The sequence below is a fragment of the Anser brachyrhynchus genome, assembly GCF_964034855.1.
Source record: "Anser brachyrhynchus genome assembly, contig: SCAFFOLD_264, whole genome shotgun sequence".
NCBI classification, from domain to species: Eukaryota; Metazoa; Chordata; class Aves; order Anseriformes; family Anatidae; genus Anser; species Anser brachyrhynchus.
The window spans coordinates 22125-42690 of NW_027664073.1; the positions used below are offsets into that span (position 1 = coordinate 22125).

Sequence of the window (20566 nt, forward strand, 5' to 3'; positions counted from 1 at the left end):
TCAGATGGTATGGAATACCCCTTTGGCCAGTTTGGGTCAGCTGTCCTGGGTCTGTCCCCTCCCAGCTCCTGCTGCACCCCCAGCCTGCTCGCTGGCAGGACAGAGCGAGAAGCCGAAAAGTCCTTGGCCTGGTGTAAACACTGCTCTGCAACAATTAAAACATCAGCATGTTATCAGCGCTCTTCTCATCCTAATCCAAAACATAGCACCCTACCAGCTACTATGAGCTACTTAACTCTGTCCTAACTGGAACCAGGACAACTATCTACACTTTTTAAAGTATATGTACACATACACATAAATACAGTTAATATTTTTTATGTATATGTACATATATCTAATATGTACATGCACACATGGTGACTTTTGAACTGACATATACACAGAGCTACAAATAACACTTTCTTGTTGTCAGGGATGGAAAAAAAGAAAGAAAGAAAATATATATATAACAAAAAAATAACAACATAAAATAACAAAATAAAAAATAATAATAAGAAAAGCCATGTGAAGTAAACACTCTCTAGTATGCAAACCAGCCAAGCACCCTCAGAAGGTATTTTCCAGGAGGTTTGTAAAGGACAGGATGAATTGTTAATAGGAAGGTAGGGTTTACCTCTGATCTCTGCCAAGGAACGAATGTGATAGTGCCACTGCTATTAGAAAAATCGGTAACAGAGTAATTAATGCCAGTGGAATCAACCTGTGAGATAATGTACTTTATATACACATAGTCTAGGGCTCCCCTTGTACGCTCCACAACACAGGATATAGTGGAACCTTCATCAGCAGTCTGGAAGAAAGCAAAAATTTGGAACGTTTATTACTGTCAAAGTAAATCAAGGCAATTTCATTAAATAACACGAAAATATTTAATGCCAGACAAATGTTCAAGTAAAAAATTGCTGTCATGTTACTTTCAGCTCTTTTGGAGTGTTAGGAAGCTGAAACTGACCTTGATGCCAATCAGAACAATCCTAGTGGAATCTGCAAAAGTCTGATGCCTCCCTGAGGACTATTAAGGTAACAAATAACAATACACTGCAGTTCGTCCTGGACACAACCCCTTTCCTAAAACTATGCGTCAGAGACAGAATCAATATGCTTGAAATGTACCTGTCGAAAGCAAATGAAACTATTGCTTTATAATAACGTCAATATTGTAATTTTCCTTAGCAATAATTTAAAGAAAGATTTGGATCAGCACTTTCTCTAACCAGACACACTATGGATAGAAATAAACTATACCATCATCATTCAGAAAAACAGATTTTTCTCTTCTACTGTCCTCCTTACAATTCTGTATCTTCACAGATAACATGACTTCTGCAGCGACAACTTCACGTCTCTGGAATGAAGCTTTAATTGGTACTGACCTTCTATTTTAGAAAATAACGTTCATAAAATTAACATAGAAAATAATTTTATCTGAAAGTTATTGGAAAGGTTAAAGCTATCTTATGCATTAGATAAATTTCAGGGCTGCTTTGTAAGAAAGCATAGATACTGTGTGTGACTTCAGCTGCCTAGTAGACAGATATGCACAGTTAAACTACTGGTAAAAAAATGCTGTGTTCCTGCATCACCACTAAGAGCTCTAATACTTCCCTGGTGAAATGGACATATGATAGGTGCAAAACAATTACCGTGCCATATAATTATTTTTTTTCTTCATGGTTGGCTGATGATCTGTGGCATCACAGCGTATCAGAGGTACTTGAACCTGAAGGAATCTATTATCATAGCATATGGTAGGCACACAATAAGCAAACTGAACCAAACTGAAAACTAGTATCACTCAGGCAAGACAGTTATTTTAAAAACATCATAAGCACTTTGATTAAAAAAGAATGTAATTAAAGCTCATAAGAGTTCCCAAATGAAAACTATATTAAATTTTTTTTTCCACAAAATAATCCAATACCAGTAGAGATAGCTATCATGTTATTCCCCCTTATAATTGATTAAAGAAGTAAAGAATGATTTATGTTTATTTCAAGCCTCCTCAAAAAGTAGCAAGTTTACACTCTGCATATAGAATGGATACCACTGAAAAAAGATTTCATCTGTTAAAACTAAAACAACAAAAAAAACCACTACTAAATCAACCAACTGACATCAAACATATGCAAATTATAACTTAGTTTATGACAGCAAATGAAGGTGGAAAAATCCATAACACTTTGTCATTGCATGATCTCTAGTAAAATTATCTCAAACACATCATGTGACACAGAAAACTAAAATAAAAATCTTTGCAATAATCCATTCTCAAAAAAAAACCAGAGAATTAAATCTTACATTTTAACTGGTAACTCAAATGTAACAGAAGTGAAGGTAAAATATTTTTCTAGAAAAAAAAAATTAAGCCTTAGTCTTCAGTTTATATAGTAAACTAAATTTTCTTAACCATTTTTTTCTTTAGTTTTTTAAAATTATATAGTAAATCCCAGTGGAACTGAGGTTGTATTAACAGAACATATGCATCTCCAAATCCTAGGAAAACTTTGCTTAACCACAAAAGCAAACACTGCAAAATCTAGGGTTTGTTCAGGTCACTTGGTCCTGCCATTTAGCTTTCTGTGCCTGAAATATCACCTACAATTTCCATTATGACCTTACCTCAGGGATACATGCTCCAGTGAAGCCAAATAAACCATTAGCATTATCACTTTTCTGTATTCTTAATCTTGCTGTGGTGTTTTCTTGTGAAATTCGAGCTCCACCACGCACAGAAATGAGCTTTAGTATGAATAATTCTTCTCCTTCTTCCTCTTTGTCATCCTTTGCAGACACGATGAATGATTTATTGGTCTCTCCTTGCCAATACTCCAAATACCCAGAGACAGGGTGGACATCACTTTTTGCAGGAGTTGCATGAAGTTCATAGATCTCTGCTCGTGTCAACTTACGCTCATAAAGCCTTACATCCTGCATTAACCCTGTGTACCTACTGCTGCCGTTGATTCCTGCTCCAATTCTTACTATTCCTGGACCTGAGAAGGAAATTATAATTTTTTCTCATGTTATTGTATTTGTATGAAACAGTCAGCAACTGACTACCTGTTTTTCTTAAAAACCAATGGTAAACTGTTCATTGTCCCTGGATGAGGAATCATATTGATCTTGAGATCCAAAATCAGGAGGTTCCTTGAGCCTCATCTCAATGTTACAGGTAAGTCCTCACAGGCCAAACAATTCCATCCTATGCTGTCCAAGTTTTTCATCCTATTAGTTCTAGCAGCACATTATCATCATCCCTCATTTTTATAAGTCTTAGAGACTTGAGGCTCCCTCTTTCCTCCACAGATTTTCAGAGCAGAACTGCAACCCCTTTTAGCCCTTGTTTTGCTGAACAAATCCTACTTTGTTTCCCTCTGCTAGGGCAGCTGATCCATTCTGATGATACTCATGATTACTGCATTAACCCTTCTGGACATCCATTTCATCCACCACACTGTAATTCCATGCAAATTCCAAACTCTTTTTACAACAGCATTTATATTTCTCTGTCTCCAAACTATAGGATCACAGCTGCCTCATATTCATTCCTACTCTATCCTATTCTGTGCCATGCTATGCTCTTGTGCTAAAACACACACATCAGCTGTTTTCAGTTGCCTTTCAGAAAACGAAAGAAAACAAACAAACAAAAAAAGCTGTGCTCTTCAGTGTATTGTCATACATATGACACTGAGTGGCAGTTGTAGAGATGAGCAACCACAGGAACTGATAAAAGTCCCAGGGCACAAAGTGGAGGATGCTGAGAAAAACTGGGCTGCTATGCACACCACTGTGTATTACCCAACATTCAACGGAGAGAGATGACATACTTGCCTTACTATTGCATTATCCCCAGACACACGCCATCCCCACTAATAAAGAAAATTTACAGCACAGACATATCCTTCTAGCAATAAAAGCATAATTGCATTTCACATATATTTGTTCTAGAAACCGAGGGAGGGAAAAAAAAAAAACCTCTCAGCCTCTCAGCTTAGCTACAGTACTGCAAGTGTGATGGAAATTACTAATTGCAGAAGTACTATTCTTTTTACAAATGGAAAATTTGATTTCTTAAACTTCAACCTGGAATTTTAAAAGCAGAAATAAAATAGTACACCATACAATTAATAGTCCTCTACTCTCACTCAACATCGCAGCAGTTTGAATTTTTTAGAACATTCACACAATTTCCATAGGCTTTCTGAAAATCCTCAAAGAATTCTTATCCATTCCTTTCAATTAACTTAACAGATATAATCATTTCAGTGTATTTCTTCCACCTTTGAAGTGGCTAGACTATGCATTTCAGAGCTTTATATATGGAGAAAAATAGCAAAGGCTCACCATCAAGAATTGCTTCTCCTTTTAGACTCTTCATTCCTCCCAGAACTAGAATTCCATCAACGTAAAATTCAATTATACTTTCATCCAGAGTAATCAGAACGTGAAGCCAAGTATTCTCATCCAGGTATTTCATGACTGATGTTTTAGCCATGTATGTCATATTGGACCCTAATGCTGTATAATGAAGCACTACAGAAACATGAGAATCATTTGTCTGAATTTTCACACCATAATATAAAGTCCCATTATCGTTATCCTTTTCAACTATATAGCCATCTGTACTGACATTAGGAATTAACCAAGCTGAAAATGTAAAATTGGTTACTGCATTATTTCCATTGTTATGGGTATTCAGGACCGATAATGCCAAATGCATCCTCTTTTCCACTGAAATACAGAGCGTCTGTTCCACTGTGATGGCGCCTCATGTGGGGCTGTGATTGTACTGAGCTTGGGAATGATCCAAGCAACAAGAAATCTACCATTGATGGCAGTCCAGCTTGGAAGGTACTAGACAGTATTTCCCAACCTAGTCGGACAACACCAAAGGTGCCTTGCTGTCTCCAGATGGTGAAGTCCGTAATATAGGAAAGGTCATCTTCAGAAAGAGTATCTTCCACTATCTCTCTGTCCTGGCTCTCTGGATCTATAACAAACACTCCAAAAGGGTCATCATTGAAAGGGATCATGACAGTTACAGTAGGACTGGTTTCAGATAACTGACCACCAGGACCAGGAGACCCACCTGCGTAATAGAAGTTAGAGTAAAAGTTAATGATTAAACAACACACTCAGAAAAAAGTTTCAAAGTACTTTTTTTTTTTTTTAATAAAACAAGTTTCTAAAAAAACCTCAAACCCTCCTTTAAGATCCTCTGGACTTATAGCAAATGATCTAACTTGAAAATTACATAGGTTAATTGTATTATTCTTAAAACACTGTGCTGATGTAATTTCAGTAGAAAACAAACCCACATGCTATTTTTCAGCTGTAAAACACACAGATGTCTTTCAGGTGAAACATGACAAGGTCCATCTTTTCTTAATTAGCCAATAAGGTAGGTTACCTTTGATTCGTTTGATAAGCATGGGGGCCAAATTCAATTCTTGTATTGCTCAAAGACTTACAGGAATAGAGAATGGCAAAATCTTGCCTGTTGCCTCTGATACAGAAGTACATACACCTTGCAGAAACAGTAACCAGTTGTGTGTTAAAACTGCTGCCCAGTCCTGGTGTTAGTCATCTATCTTTGCACAGTAAGAATTCATGATATGAAGATCATGTTGTGAATGGAGAATCTCCGTGTTCAAAGTGTACAGTGATCTACCTGTTATAAGCAGGAAATCTTTTGTACATCCGTATGGACTTCACTTACAGGAAAGGCCAACACACATTTTCACTTGTATCAGAGCACAGAAGACCATGAATAGTACTAAAGTGGAATTAATCCAGATTAGGAAATGTGTCCAGTAGCAATTTAAAGTTGTAATTGAAGTCATGTGAAGTGGTAACTACAAGTATTTTACCTCCTCTAGGGAAACAAACAAACAAAAAAGCAACCTCTATTATGGTAGACACACATAACCTTTAATACCTTTGTTATTTCTTTGTTAGTATCTTTGTTTTATATTTTGTGCATGGAGATCTATGTATCTGAAATTCAGAACTCTTGGTTTTTGAAATGAAACTTCTGAACTTTAAGAAGTTTAATTTCAAAAACCAAGAGGCATCCCTTTTAAAGTTCAGATCACCAAAATGTGTTTAACAGTAATTCGGGAACTGAGTAACTCTCTATATATGGAAATCAAGATTAAATGAAAAATAAGACCTAAAACCTTACCAGAAAAGCATAGGATATCAAGACATGATTCAAAGCAATGCTCTTTCTAGTGTTGGTTTCTTTTTGATTGATTAAACATAACTCTTTTCTACCAGATATGAAGGAAATGGTGATATGGAAGACAATACCTGAAGCATTCACCAACTTTAGAATGTAAAATTCATTGAATTCAGGAATTCTATCTGAAATGGCACGTAGTGTTATTGACTTCGACCTTTCACCATCCATGAAGCACACAGTCCCATAAGTTTCATAGAATTCTTCTCCTGGCTTCAGTGCAGAGTTATTATCAAACAACTGCCAGGTCAAAGAAACATTGCCGAAGTGTCCTCTGTGTCTCAAAATCCTGTTCAGTGATACAGAAAGAATGAGAGTCCTGGCAGGCATGCATCAGCGTTGAGTAGAAAAGGAAAATGTGGAGACTCCTTTTACTGTAATCTTCCTTACAGTAAGAAGTAATATACTATGTAATATAAAGTAAAATGCTAATATACTACAACTGTTCCATGAAGCCTTCCTTTTAAAGGCAACCACTTTTGCAGTACAATTCTACTCCCGGAATACGTACTTTAGAAAACAGAAGTAGCATACGCAGGTCCATGCAGAATACTACTGTGAAGCTACACATCACTGTGTCTTGTAATTCCAATTTATAATAATAAATATGAATGCATAATAGTTCAGAAAGTTAACATTAAAAATTAATATACTTGGACACTCTTAGACAGGAAAGAGAATCATCTACATTTAACCACAAACGTTTCTCCTTTCAGTCATCAAGTCTACTTAAACTTTTTCTTACACTTGTATTAAATTAGAATTACATTCTACGGCTTTCAGAAATCTACTGTTATTTGTGATTAAGAACGTAGTAAATGAAAAGATTTTTTTTTTTTTGGTAACTATCTGCTAACACAATTACACTAATTTCAAAAAGGCACTACAAATAAAAAGTGACCCATACAGTGCCTTTATTAAGAGTGCGCTTACATACAGGAAGTTTGCTTCTGTCGGTTTGCACGGTGACATAAAATGCCTTATAAATAGATTATATCAGGTTGAAGAATTAGTTCAGCTAAACTAGTCCAGCCACAGCAACACATTTATGTTGTTTCTGCTTCCAAAGGTTTTTCTTCTGTGGCGTTAACCAGGGTGCTCTATCCCAGCTGTGTAGCGCTGCTGCACTAACTCCAATTACCTCATTAAAACCTCTGTGTTTTCGGTGGTTTGGTTACATGCTACTTTGACCACTTTTTTATATGCTACACAACTGTCAAAGTAGTGACAGTATGGAAGAGACAGATCCCTAGTAAATATATTTTATCAATGATGACTGAGCAGGTTCCTCAGATGTTGGAGATCTTGGTATCCTATAATTCCATAAAGCACCTGTATATAAGCATGTTTACATCAAAACAATATTCTTAACACCACCAAATCCACAAAAATTATCCTGCAGATTAGACTATAAAGGACAAAAAAACAACAAAGCCCAAAACAGTGAACAGCACAACAACAAACACACAATGAACTTAATATCCTCTTTTCTTGAGACTATTCATATTTCAGATGTATTGACACAAGCATAAAGAACCAATTCACAGCCATAAGCATCTGCTTCAAGGCTTTAAAACAAACAGACAAAAAAAAAAGGATGATTTTTTAAATGCAAGAAGAACCTCTTCCCTAACTATTTGCACTATCGCATTTATTGTGACCTAACTTCTCTTTACAGCCTGTCTCAAGATTTCTTAACGAAAAATCATTTTTTCATCCAATTAAAACCCCATAGTAAATTTATGAAATGAATGTAACAAGGCGAGATGCCAAGTGCATTCAATTTTTAACCCTGCTAATTCTTCAATATATCATGGTGGCACAAAGGAAAATACTTTCAAAGGTCAGACTAATGAAGAGTGTCACATCCGGACTTTAAGTATAGATTTCAATCTGTAATTAACAGATAAAAGAAAAAAAAAAATACAAAAACAGAAAGAAAGAATACAGTAGTTTGCAGTTGAAAATTTCAAAGATGGGTACAAAAAGCCACCTAGTGCCACACAGTTTTATTTAGCTATTTGTTGAGTGGTTTTTTTTCTTTTTCTGTCAGCCTAGGTTATATTGTGCTCAATCATTCAGATTTTTCTGTATCTACAGGTTCCTGAGATTATAACAGAACATCAATGCTGAAGTCTTATTTAGTTACATTTCAACATGAGCTTCTGTGTACTTTTTAATATTTACTGTGTACTCCATAGTATTACAGGTGATGTCTTCAACACATTACAAATCATTTAATCCAAAATTTTGTAAAACTGTTTTTCTATAGTGCACTTCTATCAATGCACACTTGTGCATTTGATTTAATCAAAGTGCTATTTATAAAGTACCACATACACCAGTTCCAAAAGAGTGCAAAGATATTCTTTAAACGTTACTTACCAAAAAATGTTACTTTTGCCTTCTTCAACTGGCTTCTCTAAAGGTTCCAAAGAGAAAATTCCATTAGGATCATCATTTGCTTCAATAATAACTGTTGCCATTCCAGCCTTAAAGATAACTGTATCTCCTAAAAAAGAGGACAATTATTATTATTAAAATTGGAATCAGAAATGTAGGTAACTCTAAATCCAATTATGTTTTCTACTCACTACAATTGCTTTTATACAAAGAAAAGGACAATTATAAAAGTCAGTGAAAAACAGAATTTGAGGTATTCAGCAGCAGGCAAATCAGAGTAAAAGTATTTAAGTAGTGTACCATCCAGAGAGCAAGACGTAAGATTTTCAGGAAAAATGACATGAACTGAGAAGATGTGATTCTTACTACACAGTATCCTTGCATGTAGTTGTTATGTGAGGTAACATTTTCTGTTTGATCATCTGGACAAGTCAAAAGAATAAGATATTCAGAGGTACAGAATAAAAGAGTAAGGTATTCAGAGAGCCCCGACCTTCTTTAGACCTAGAAGAAAAGTATTGCATTTAAACTAAATACAAGCTATGAGCAATGTCTAAGAGTTTATTCACTCCCATATCAAAGAATATCTAAAAGGAAGAAACATAAGATTCTTATTATGTAGATGGGAAGCTAGCAGGATTTCAGTGTGCATATTAGTACAGGTAAATATTAAGGGATGTTAATTCTAACTCCATTGCATTGTCCATAGATGAACATAATGTGTCCACACCCACCCCATTTTTTGTCTTCTTTGAAAGTGTCCGACTAAATTTTGTTCCACGTTAAACAATGTGCTTATTCCTCTAACTTCATATACCTCTATTTGTATTTTCTCTCAGGAACAACAGTCCCCAAAAAAATTTCAGAACAGTCAAGGCCACTGTATGTAACCAATCATAGAAAGAAAACCAACTTTTGCTTTCAGGAATATGTATAGAAATATTCTTTATTCTTAGTGATTCTAGAATGGCTGTAAAACTATATGATGCTCATTTTAGAGGAAAAAGGAGGCTATGGATACCCATTCCCCATGTGCTAGGAGAAAAGCCATGATATGTTCCCAATGGGGTAGTATTGGGAGCTACCAGTAGATCCTGAAGAAAGTTATTAAAGTAGAAAGAGACAACAAAAGAGAAAACTTATGAAGGAAGAAGAATGGTTTTGTCTAATCCTTTCCCTAGTCTGATATTTTATAAGAGACCTGGGTACTACAGTGAATACCAGCCGACCTTGGGAAATAGCTTAGCTGCCTTATACTCAAATTACTGCTTTCCCTGTCAACCTCTGGCTGCCTGCTACCAATGTTCAGGGAAGGATTCAACTCAAGATCAATGCTGCCTTGTGAGAAACTCACAGGCCAGCCGCAGGGTGTCCACTGTAGCATGACCTCAATCACTTCAGTCTTATCGACTGCTAAAGACTAAGACCATCAGAGACTGTAATGAGAACTAAGATGCTTAGCGTGCTTACAGATGAAGAAATCTAATTTTAGGTTTCCTAATCTTGAATTGAATACCTGGTAGGTATTTTACTTTGAGAACGTGTCACACAATCTGAAGGTATAGTCTGATGGTTAATTGCCATCATCTTTCTTTGCTTTATTAAATTACAGCCCCTCAGGTTTCAATGGCTGATTCAATACAGCTTTGCTTTGCATTGCAAAGATTTGCAGCAGATTCAGAGCCTGTTATTACCTCTCAACTAGAGAACAGTAAAAAATGAAGGGCAGTAAATTAAAATTTGATAACACAATTGCAAATGACTCTCCCACAACACCATGAGTTTTGTTGGAGCTAGGTGTGGGGAGGGTCTTTATTAAATACTTAGGGCTCTGGAAAAATTATGAATTTCTTATACTTCACTTTTATTTTCTCATGTATATTACATAACAGTGATAATTTATTCTAAAAGATATGTATTTCAAAAACGTGAGGAATGGGCTGAATAATTTTGGTCATTCCTTTTTAAGTGTAAACTTTGAAAAATAAATAAATAAACAAAAATACGTTATTTCTAAGGTAATAAATCCTTTCTTTAGAGGTGGTCCCCTGGGTAAATTGTGACATATATTTTTCTGCAAATTAAGCCTTTTAAAACTATAGTCTCAGAGTGAAAAAAATGTATGCATACTTTTCGCTACTAATAAAATAGAGCAATTACATACCCTTCCTCCAAAATATGGCAGTTCTGTTTGTTTTTACAAAAATCATGTAGTTTTGTAATACACTCTGGAGCATGAAAAAAATAACTAAAAGAATACCTCTTTTCCTAAGACTGTTGGGTACTAAATTTTGTTTTTTTTTTTTTTTGCTTTGTGTTTTTGTATTGAAGTCCATCTAATTTGGAGCATTTATATTTGAAAAGGGACTTTCACTCCAGTTGTTTTTGCAGGCAAAGTATCAACTCTATCATTTGATTTTTGTTTCCAATAAAATAATTAAGGATGAAAATTCAAACACAGTATGCATTTATTGTATAAAAATCTTGAAGCAAACATTATTCGTATAATTCTTGGCATTTAAATATTGCTTTATGATAAGACCAAGATACTAAGAAATTGCCAGCAAAAAAAAAAAAAAAAAAAAGGAAGACTTACCTGTAGAATTGAAAAGGATAATATAAAATGTTTCATCAGTTTCAGGGGTATCATCATCGTTGATATACACAGATAAATTCTGCTCCCTTTCTCCAACATCAAACAAAATGACACTGTTCTTTCCACTGGGAACAAAGTCTCCCTCTTCAGCTGTTGCATCTCCATTAACAGTAATATACTGGACAACAACAGCGACATCAGCAGATCCATTCCTTAGGACTGTAAAGTTTGCAACACTTCCTTCTTGAACACTCACTGTCACAGGTTCTGAAAATACAAAAGCAACAAATCTGTCTGAGTTCAAGCCTGAGTTGCTTGCATTTGCTCTGTTTTCTTAATTCTCTCTAGTAGGATCTTCCTCTTCAATGAAACAATAAGATGTATGTGATAAAGGTAGGAAATAATTCAGGTACGAGAGAATATTTTGTACCTTGCCTCCTAACTGATCTCAACATCAACAAAGAGAAAAATGACACACACAAAAAAATGGGAAGGTTCTGAAGGAAACAAATATAAATTAAATACAAAAAAAAAAAAAAGTTTGGGGAGCTTTTCCACTTGCTCTTTTGGGATTACGATTTCGCAATGATCTGGTTTGTGAAAAAAGTCCGTTTTAGGTAGTGTATGTATTCCACATTTATAAACAATAATATCTAACCTGCAAAATAAATGGGATCATCATTCTTTGTTATTTGTAAAATTGCAGTGGTTACATTGCCCAGCCTGGCTCCACCGGTAGCATTGAATAAACTGATGGTGAATACTTCCTCCTCTTCAGGCACCTGAAAGTATTAAGACATTAATTTCTAGCATACAAAACACTGAAGAATTTAAAATGAAAAGTTAGGGGGATTAATAAGCCAGAGATTTCTGAGTGTTGTTTTTATTTGTCAGTCCTTATGTGTCTCAAGAGGGATGATAATTCATACAGTTATACAGAAATTATCATCCATCTACAGTTTTTGTAAGTAAGTCCCTTCCTCTTTATCTTGCACAGATGACCCAAAAGTTACCTTCCAGTTTTATGTTTCTGATACATGTAGTTTTTTTTACAGCTTTATTTATTTATCATTAGGTGTAATCTTTCTTATATTACTTCAAATTTATCAGCATATAGGATTAGGATTGAAATTAGGATTCCAGTTATCAAGATACGAGTTTCAGTCAAACTTTCCTATAACTTTACCACAGTACAATTACTCTCAGCTTCTACCTTTTTTGTTTAGAGGTATGCACAGCTTCTGAAATTTCTCTATGATTTGCAGACATTATCTCAGTTCTACCCAAGTATTTTGATATTTCCTACAAGTTATTAGGCTCTTGAGAAACACACATTCCTTTTTTCTCCTTATACTCTAATGTTTTAGTACTTACTCTTTGTCCCATATTCTCACCCCAAAACACTGTAAAAGTGTTTACCTCATCTGGCAGTGAGTAAATGGTGATATTTTTTGAAAACTCCAGATTATCAAATAAAATAGTCCCTTGCTCTGGATAGACGTCATTGGTACATGCTGGATCAACAACCCAAGACACACTAACATTTCCATAGTTTCCTTGATTTCTTACAACTCTGTAAACAGCTAAAAAACATAAACAGAGTCAGTGTGCATATTCAGAGCAACAGAAATCAAAAAGGAACATCTGAAACATCTGAAACTGAGAAAAAGGAAATACAATAATAACCAATTTCACTTCTTATGAAACCAGTAACATGTTGGAGTGCTACAGAAAAGGACACACAAAGACAGATTACTAAAGCAGTGCAAACTGCTTTAATTTCACATGTTAATTCTTGCCTGTAAAAGTAATTGATAACTGAATAGATCAATTAAAATCACCCATAGGAAGATTTAACTCTACGTTTCTCTTATATAACACCCCATTCTTCATTCTCCACAAACAGAGCTACTACCTCCACGTTGCACTTTGCACATACATCAGTACTCCATCCCTCCTGTCTGGAAAATTCTCTAGCAATCCTTTTTACTCAGTTAATCCCTCTGTTTTTCCACACCCATACTTCTCCACTTCACTCTCCGCTGCTCATCTTGCTTGGCATTGTACCAATCTGTAAAGTCCTGAGTGGAGATTTTAGTAAGAAGTCTCCTAGACTTCTGTTATCCTAGAACAGGGAAAATAAGACTTGCAGAAGCAGACAGCAGATAAAGAAGTAACTCTAATAAAAAGGAATTACCGGTATGGATGACTTCTCCTTTGCTTTCACTTATTGTTACTGTTAGTTCGTAAGGTAGAAACTGAATGATACCATGCGGATCATCATTCTTCAAAATGGTTATATTGACCATTGTGGCATTCCCCAACTTGCCTGGCATTTCACTGTAGCCACTAAGTACCACAGAATATAGCTCATCCAGCTAGAAGAGGGAAACTCAGTCAGAACAAAAATACATATTCAACATCCACATCAAAAACAAAATGGTCTATAGTCCACAGTCCCCCATCAGGCAGAAAGGGATACAAACTTAAAATGAAATCACACACATTCTACATGCAATAAACGTTTGTATAATGCTATCAAATAAAGGAAATTGTTAGAACTTTCTATCTCTAAAAGCATCAGTTTCTCCAAAAGTCTATTATTATTATAAGCAGGGACTTATTTTGTGTACTTAATTTAGAATCGCATAATTTCACAAGTAATGTTTGTAACACACTCTGAAATGTAAATTTTCTTTCCTCCAAGACTTCTTAAGATTCCTGGCTTTGTAACAGGTAAAGCAAAGATTTTTAAACCATGGACAGCATGCTAATTTAGAAAGAATTGATCAACTGGCTTTATTAATCTAATGGGACATGGTACTTTCAAAAAAGTATCAGAGAACATTAGAAAAAAATATTGCATTTATCTATCTAGAAAACAGCATTACTCTACACTGGGGAGAACTCAGTGAAACTGGCTGGTGGTTAGCAGTAAAGAAACACACATGAACTGGTTCTTCACATACAATTCAATTAAACAATGGTGTTCAGTACTACAGAATGTCATGGATGCTAAAACCTTACCTGCGTTCAAAGCGTAACTGCTTCAATTAACAGAAAGAAAATCTGAAGGCACCCAAAGATACCATCCATTACTCCAGACATCCTTGGACTGCCCACCATTGGAGGCTGGGATGGCATTCTGGAGGAAAGTGATTATATATGTCCTGCTCATGTATGTGGCTTTTGGCCACTCTTGGAGATAGAAGAGTATAAAAGGACCTCCTTATTTTTTAGTCCTGACACTACAATTCGTATGTTTTTGCCTGAGCGTTTCAGCAGGATGACTTACCTAGTCTAATAATACTGCTGTAAGCAGGGAAATACTTTTATCTCAGCCTGCTGATGAACTAGTAAAAACTGGGAATGGAACTATTAAATAACCCGCTGTTTTAGTGCCTAAGTTTTACTAGATTAACTTATGTTCCTGGCTTCTGTAGTGGAGTTCAGACTTCTTATGTCTCCTTTCTTTGGAGTATGTAGGGAAAAGAAACCTGAATTTCTACAGCAGCCTATGCAATTGAAGTTGGAGTTGCTGTGATCCCCTGATTTCCTCATCATATGGTCCTCCATCCCTCCTTCAATCCATGACTGATGACCACCTGGCCCTACAAAAAGATTATTAACCTTCCTAAAACCTTTATGTTTTGTAAAGCTGGCTTTCTGACATCTTACTCCTAGATCAGCTCATTAGCAGGATCAGACAAACACAACTAACTGCTTATGCGAAATACAGCATAGGAATGTGCATGTAAAGGCAGCAAAAAATGCTGAATCACAGCAGCTAAAATTTATGTTAACATAAATGTGGTAAAATCAAACCCTTGCAAACTTCCTGATGGAATCCAGGATGGCTGATGCACAGGAAAGGGAACAAGCTACAGAAAAGCAGAAAGCAAAGAGAAAAGCAACAGACACATGCCTCAAATTGTGCAGATTTCTGGGATTACAAAACAATAGAGATATCAGAGAAATGAATATTCAGGCAAGACTGACAAGACCTGATTTGTATTGATATAAAGTGCTTTCATATGGTGCTTGACTATCTTATAGGCCTTTCAGTCACTCCTCCTCTATCTATTTCTCACACTTAAGAAAAAGAAAGCCTTCAAATGTTACAGAAAAATTGCTGGTATTTACAGGTGAAACCATCTATATTTTAGTAAGTGACAAACAAATATGTATGTGAATGCAATTTAAAGAGAGAAAAATATTAATTCTTACCTCTGGAATCCCATCCATCCTTGTCAGTAGAGTAATTATGATCTCTCTTTCACCAGGCTTAAACTCCAGAATTCCTGTGCTTCCATAAAACTCATTATTATCTCTTGGTTCTACAGTGTAGCGCAGAAACTGTCTGATGAGGCTTCCTCTAGTGCGAACAATCTGCAGCTCAACAGACTCCCCTTCCTGCAAAAAAATAAAATTAATCTTTTTCTAGCACTCTGTTAGAACTAAGTCGTCTGTAATGTTTAAGTGACGTTACTCGGATAGCTACCTTGATGCTGTAGGGACCTCTGGAAGAGGAAGAAAATTCGAACACTCCTCCAGGATCATCGTTTTCCAAAATTGTAATTTCACAAGTAGTAAACCCGTATTTCAGTATCTGATTTTCCACACTGACCCTGAGAAAGGAAGGTAAGAGGTTTTTTTCAAGTTGCAACTCTGTTTAGCAAATCCATACAGAGGAGATCAGGATATTGACAAATTTTATGAATAAATTATGAAAGCCAACAGTTACCTACAAGGATTAAAACAAGTTAAGAATGATACAACATCAGAATGTTTTATCCATTCGTAAAAAATAAATAAATAAATAAATAAAATAAATAATTGCCTCTGAAGTAACTTTTTGTTTGTTTGTTTCTGATTAGCTTTTTATAGCTAGTAACTCTGTTGTTTGTTTGTCTGTTTTTGATAACACATGCACACAACACACAGGAAAAGAAACAGAATAGTGCCAGGAAAAAAAAAAAAAAAAAAGTTAGTTAAATTCAGAACTACTTTGTACTTGGATCAAGGTATAAAGGAAATTCCAAAATCACCTATGCTGAGATTACACTGAAAAGCATAAATTTCCATTATTGCTTTGTTTGTCAAAGTTTACTACTGACATAAAGAGGCAGAAATTTGACCCTCGATACCATGGATTTCATCCTCAGCTCTGTGTTAGCCTGCCTTCTGTAGATGTGGAGACTACCTGTAGGATCCCTGTCTGACTCTACAAAATGTTGGACCTGCTCTCAGTAGCTCAGACTCATTCCCCTTTCTCATTACTCCTTTAAAGCACATGCTGAATGGTGCAAGAATGAAGTACGTTGACCAAATACGCATACTTCAGATTCCTCTCAGTAAAGGATTTCTCTCTCTGGGCTTCTCCTACACCATCTTGATCGTACTCTGTGACAGGAATGGGCAGTATCTGATAACAGTAATGAACCTTGCATATTACTTGCTTGCCTTTCCTCAGAAGCAGTAATTTTCATCATTTTAAATTTCTTATATTAAAAATTCCAGAGAAGCACTATTGCAGGATGCATCAAGAATACACCTTCAGATTGATGGTCTGCATATGATTTATTACATGTAGTTTTAGGTACTTAGATTCCTTTGCATCTTTCACGTTTCCTGTCAGTATTGTATTTTTCAATGAAATCGTGGTCCTGCATACTGTACATATTTTTGTGCTTTCACTGTGCTACAACCTAGACTTTATCAAACACTATTTCATGAAGAAATGTGATCTATTATATCCAGTTTTTGAAATCAGGCCCAGAACTGTGTCCAGAAGCACGTTTTAAGTAACTGGAACCTACACACACAAAAACAACTTAGCATTGTTGTAGCACAGTCTACAGGACAGGGTACAGGATGCAAAATAGGTAATACCTATTTAATAGAGTAACGTGCTCATGTTTGTTACATGTTTAAAAAAAAAAAAAAGTCGGTAGAAAAAATAACCTGTGTTATATAAATTATATGCATGTTAGTCTAAATCAAGATAACTTTCCTTGTCTTTGACTAGAGAAAATTACTCTGTAACTCTAATCAGTTCAGCCATTTAGTTGGGGCAAACTGTATTTGTAGCAGTTTAAAACAATTAATTCATTATTCCATGAAACACTCAAATATCAAACACTGAGCCATGCATTCATAACTTTCATCATTCACAGATCCTACATAAAGAAATGCCTTCAAGCAAGAACCCCATGCCATCAAACGAAACACCAAAGGGGAAGCATGCGTTGTCTGAAGAGATGCAGAGACGTGATTCTTGGGGGGGAAAGAAATGATAAAGACAGTTTCTGTCCAAACCAACCACTTCTAAAACAAAGCATTGATTCACTGAGGACAGAAAACAGTTCACCGCACTTACCCAAAGAACACGACAAACCTTTCTGTCTCTACCCTGTCAACACAGAGGAAAAAAAAAAAAAAAAAAAGAGGATGTAGAAAGTAATGAAAGTGCCACTTACTAAAATTTCAATACTACCCATCTTATAAAAGAACAAAAAACTAACAAAAGGGACAAAAAAAAAAAAAAGAAAAAGAAAAAAAAGAAGGCTTTCTTTTTACTTTCCAAAAGTTTATAATGTTCTTTTTATGGGAACCCTGCTTGCTTGGCATTTTCCTGTTGACAAAGGCCAGCAAGTGGGCAGTTCCCACTTAGGAGGAGTGACCCCATGACCAATTCAGCATGTCAAGAGCCACTCAAGGTGTTCCCTACCAAGCCCTCCTCAAAGAGCTTGATTACTGACTGCGTGATCACAACTGCAGCAGCCATCCACGATTATAACCCTTTATTAGGGAAATACATCTACGTGCCTCTGTGATATGGTGTTTCATCAGTCTGACAAAGTAATGATAAAAACAGATAAGCACAGAAAGAGTACTGATGGGTACACAAGGAAAAGTAATTAGGCACAAAATCACAGCAAACCTCATTTACAACAATTTTTTAGTTAATCAGATTACCAAAGTAGTATATATACATGTATAACATAAATACAAATATAAGAAAGAGAAGCAGAAGGAGAAAAAGGGGAAAAAGAGGGGACAAGGAAATAAAGGGACAAAAAAAAAAAAAGAAAAAGGGGAAAGGAAAAGGTATTTGCTAATCAAAAGGTTAAAAAATTAAATCAAGTTTCAACCAAGCATTTATAACAAAACTGCCACATGAAGTCAGTCAAAAGGGCAGCATTATTCTGCAATAGTAATCATGTATTTTGGCTTTCTTAATCAAAAATACATTAAATACAAAAACTGTATCGTCTATCAAAGCACCAAAAACAGATTAAAACAGTGTTTGTAAGGTGATAATTGGGCTCCACTAATCTCAAAAATAATTTAAATTTGGAATTCAATACAGACAAGAGTTCACTCTAAATTCTGAGAAGTAAATACATTCACAGACGTTCTTTCGAATAGGAAGTCTGAATTAATTGAAATTTGTTATTGATATTCACTGAAGCTAGGTATATATTGAGACATTCTCCCTTCCCTCAGAAACATGCAAAAGCATTCAAAAAACAGCAAAATATTAACACAATGAAAAGATCAAGGAGAAGATTCCAGAGTTGGTAATGCTAAAATTTAATTATATCGCTAAGCTGTTAGTAAAATAATTTACAACAGAAAATAAAAATGAATCACTATATCAAGTGAGCTTTTGATATGTATTAAACCTAGACAGCTTTCAGGTCAGGAAGCAACCAGTAAAATTCAGTCCATCAACTGGTAAAAAAGAACATTGTTCAGGTGGTTTCTCCATACAAACCCCATCTTGAACACCTGGATCCTTTTATTTATTTACTTATTTGTTTGTTTGTTTGTTTATTTATTTATTATCTGGTCATTTTTTTTCTCTGGCTGATATCATGAGTGGTCAGACCGCTATCACTGCCCTGGCACAGTAATGTTAGTTACTTCTCCAAAAAGTCATAAAACATCCTATGCAGAAACTTAATAGAAGCAGCTAGGTTTAGGTTTCCAGCTCCAAGATGCTGTTAAGCAAACAATGAATGAACGAAGCTGTGGCTGCCCCATCCCTGGAGGTATTCAAGACCAGGTTGGATGAGGCTGTGGCCAACCTGATCTAGTAGGTGCCATCCCTGCCCATGGCAGAGGGGTTGGAAGTGGATGATCTTTAAGGTCCCTTCCAACCTGAGCCATTCTGTGATTCGAAGAATGGTGCACTCAGTAGTATTCTTTATATCTATACTCTAAGGCATATACATGTAACTTTTCATAACATAGAATGCATATCCCTAACAAGAAATTTTTAAAAAATAGTATTGAAAAAAAAAAGAAGAATTAAGAGAACAAAGATAAATTAGGAAAGTACATTTTAAATTTAAATCCAAAATGTTTGTTGTAAAGTATTCTCACAGGTTTACTTTTTTCTAGGAATAATAAAAAAAAAAAAATCCCAATTCTATTGTTTTGAACAATTACATTGTAATGCAATTATCATACTCACATCCTGCAAACTTTTATCCTTTTAATCCAAATGCTTGCTTTTCGGTTCAGTGTACTCTTCATGTGCTAAACCTAAGTCCATACAGGGCTAAACCAGGCAAGGTGAAGCGTTCAGCAAATAGCTGCATAATACTTCCAGCAGCCAGCTCAGATCGACCCGGAGGAGCTACGGGGCTGGACACAGGGTCCGTGCCACCAGAGAGCTGCCAGGACACCAGCCCCATCCCCTGCCACGTGCACTTCCAACCTCGAAGAACAGAGGGGCGTTCATATACCACCCTTACACCACGGAGGAGATGCTCCCAGACTGCCTGACACTACACGGGTCCAGTTCAGTCCCGTTTCACTCCTCGTGGTATGTGAAACCAGCTCTTTAGGTGTTCCTCTGACAGCAGTATGGAAACAGGACAAAGAGGGCTATTCAGAAGCAGCAATAAAAGTTAAAACAGCTGCTTTGACATGGTGGCTTAACCGTGGCCAGCAGCTCCTCCAGCTAGTGAAAAGAACTCTTGACCAGGAATAAGGTGATACCAATCACTGGGAAAGCCACTTCCCTGTTTTTATCCTCAGCTTATTTTTTCCTGTAAAATGGCTATGTATGGACATGAAGTTTCATATCGTCACAGACAGTAAACCCTGGCAATGCTTATGATGCTGCCAAAAGAAATACAACCTCAAAGTGTGTAAAGCATTTCTTATACAACAAGACTAATGTGAAATGACTGATCATTAGGGAAATTCTTTCAGTAAAAAAAATCATAATTATTATGTAGCAAGAACTACAGATGAATTAGGACAACTGACAGGAGCTTCAAAATGTTTCTTACACTTTTTTAAAC

The 20566-nt window shown here is 35.8% G+C and overlaps 1 protein-coding gene across 3 annotated transcripts in view; it reads right to left on the reverse strand.

The window, feature by feature from the left end:
• Positions 1-324: 324 nt before the first annotated feature.
• The window catches only part of LOC308186356 (adhesion G-protein coupled receptor V1-like), a 41678-nt gene continuing 21436 nt past the window's right edge, over positions 325-20566 (reverse strand). The window contains exons 11-23 of one of the 3 annotated variants that reach the window (XM_080608505.1): positions 17626-17658; positions 15748-15874; positions 15474-15659; positions 13444-13624; positions 12666-12829; positions 11905-12028; positions 11247-11513; positions 8633-8759; positions 6319-6536; positions 4351-5095; positions 2623-2996; positions 1647-1733; positions 325-793 (exon numbers count right to left, since the gene is read on the reverse strand). In XM_080608505.1, coding sequence (XP_080464631.1) covers positions 4692-5095; positions 6319-6536; positions 8633-8759; positions 11247-11513; positions 11905-12028; positions 12666-12829; positions 13444-13624; positions 15474-15659; positions 15748-15874; positions 17626-17658 — 1831 coding nt within the window. In that variant the 3' untranslated portion in view covers positions 325-793; positions 1647-1733; positions 2623-2996; positions 4351-4691. The remainder of the gene's footprint in view (positions 794-1646; positions 1734-2622; positions 2997-4350; positions 5096-6318; positions 6537-8632; positions 8760-11246; positions 11514-11904; positions 12029-12665; positions 12830-13443; positions 13625-15473; positions 15660-15747; positions 15875-17625; positions 17659-20566) is intronic. The other 2 variants (XM_080608504.1, XM_080608506.1) reach the window with 2 other exon arrangements.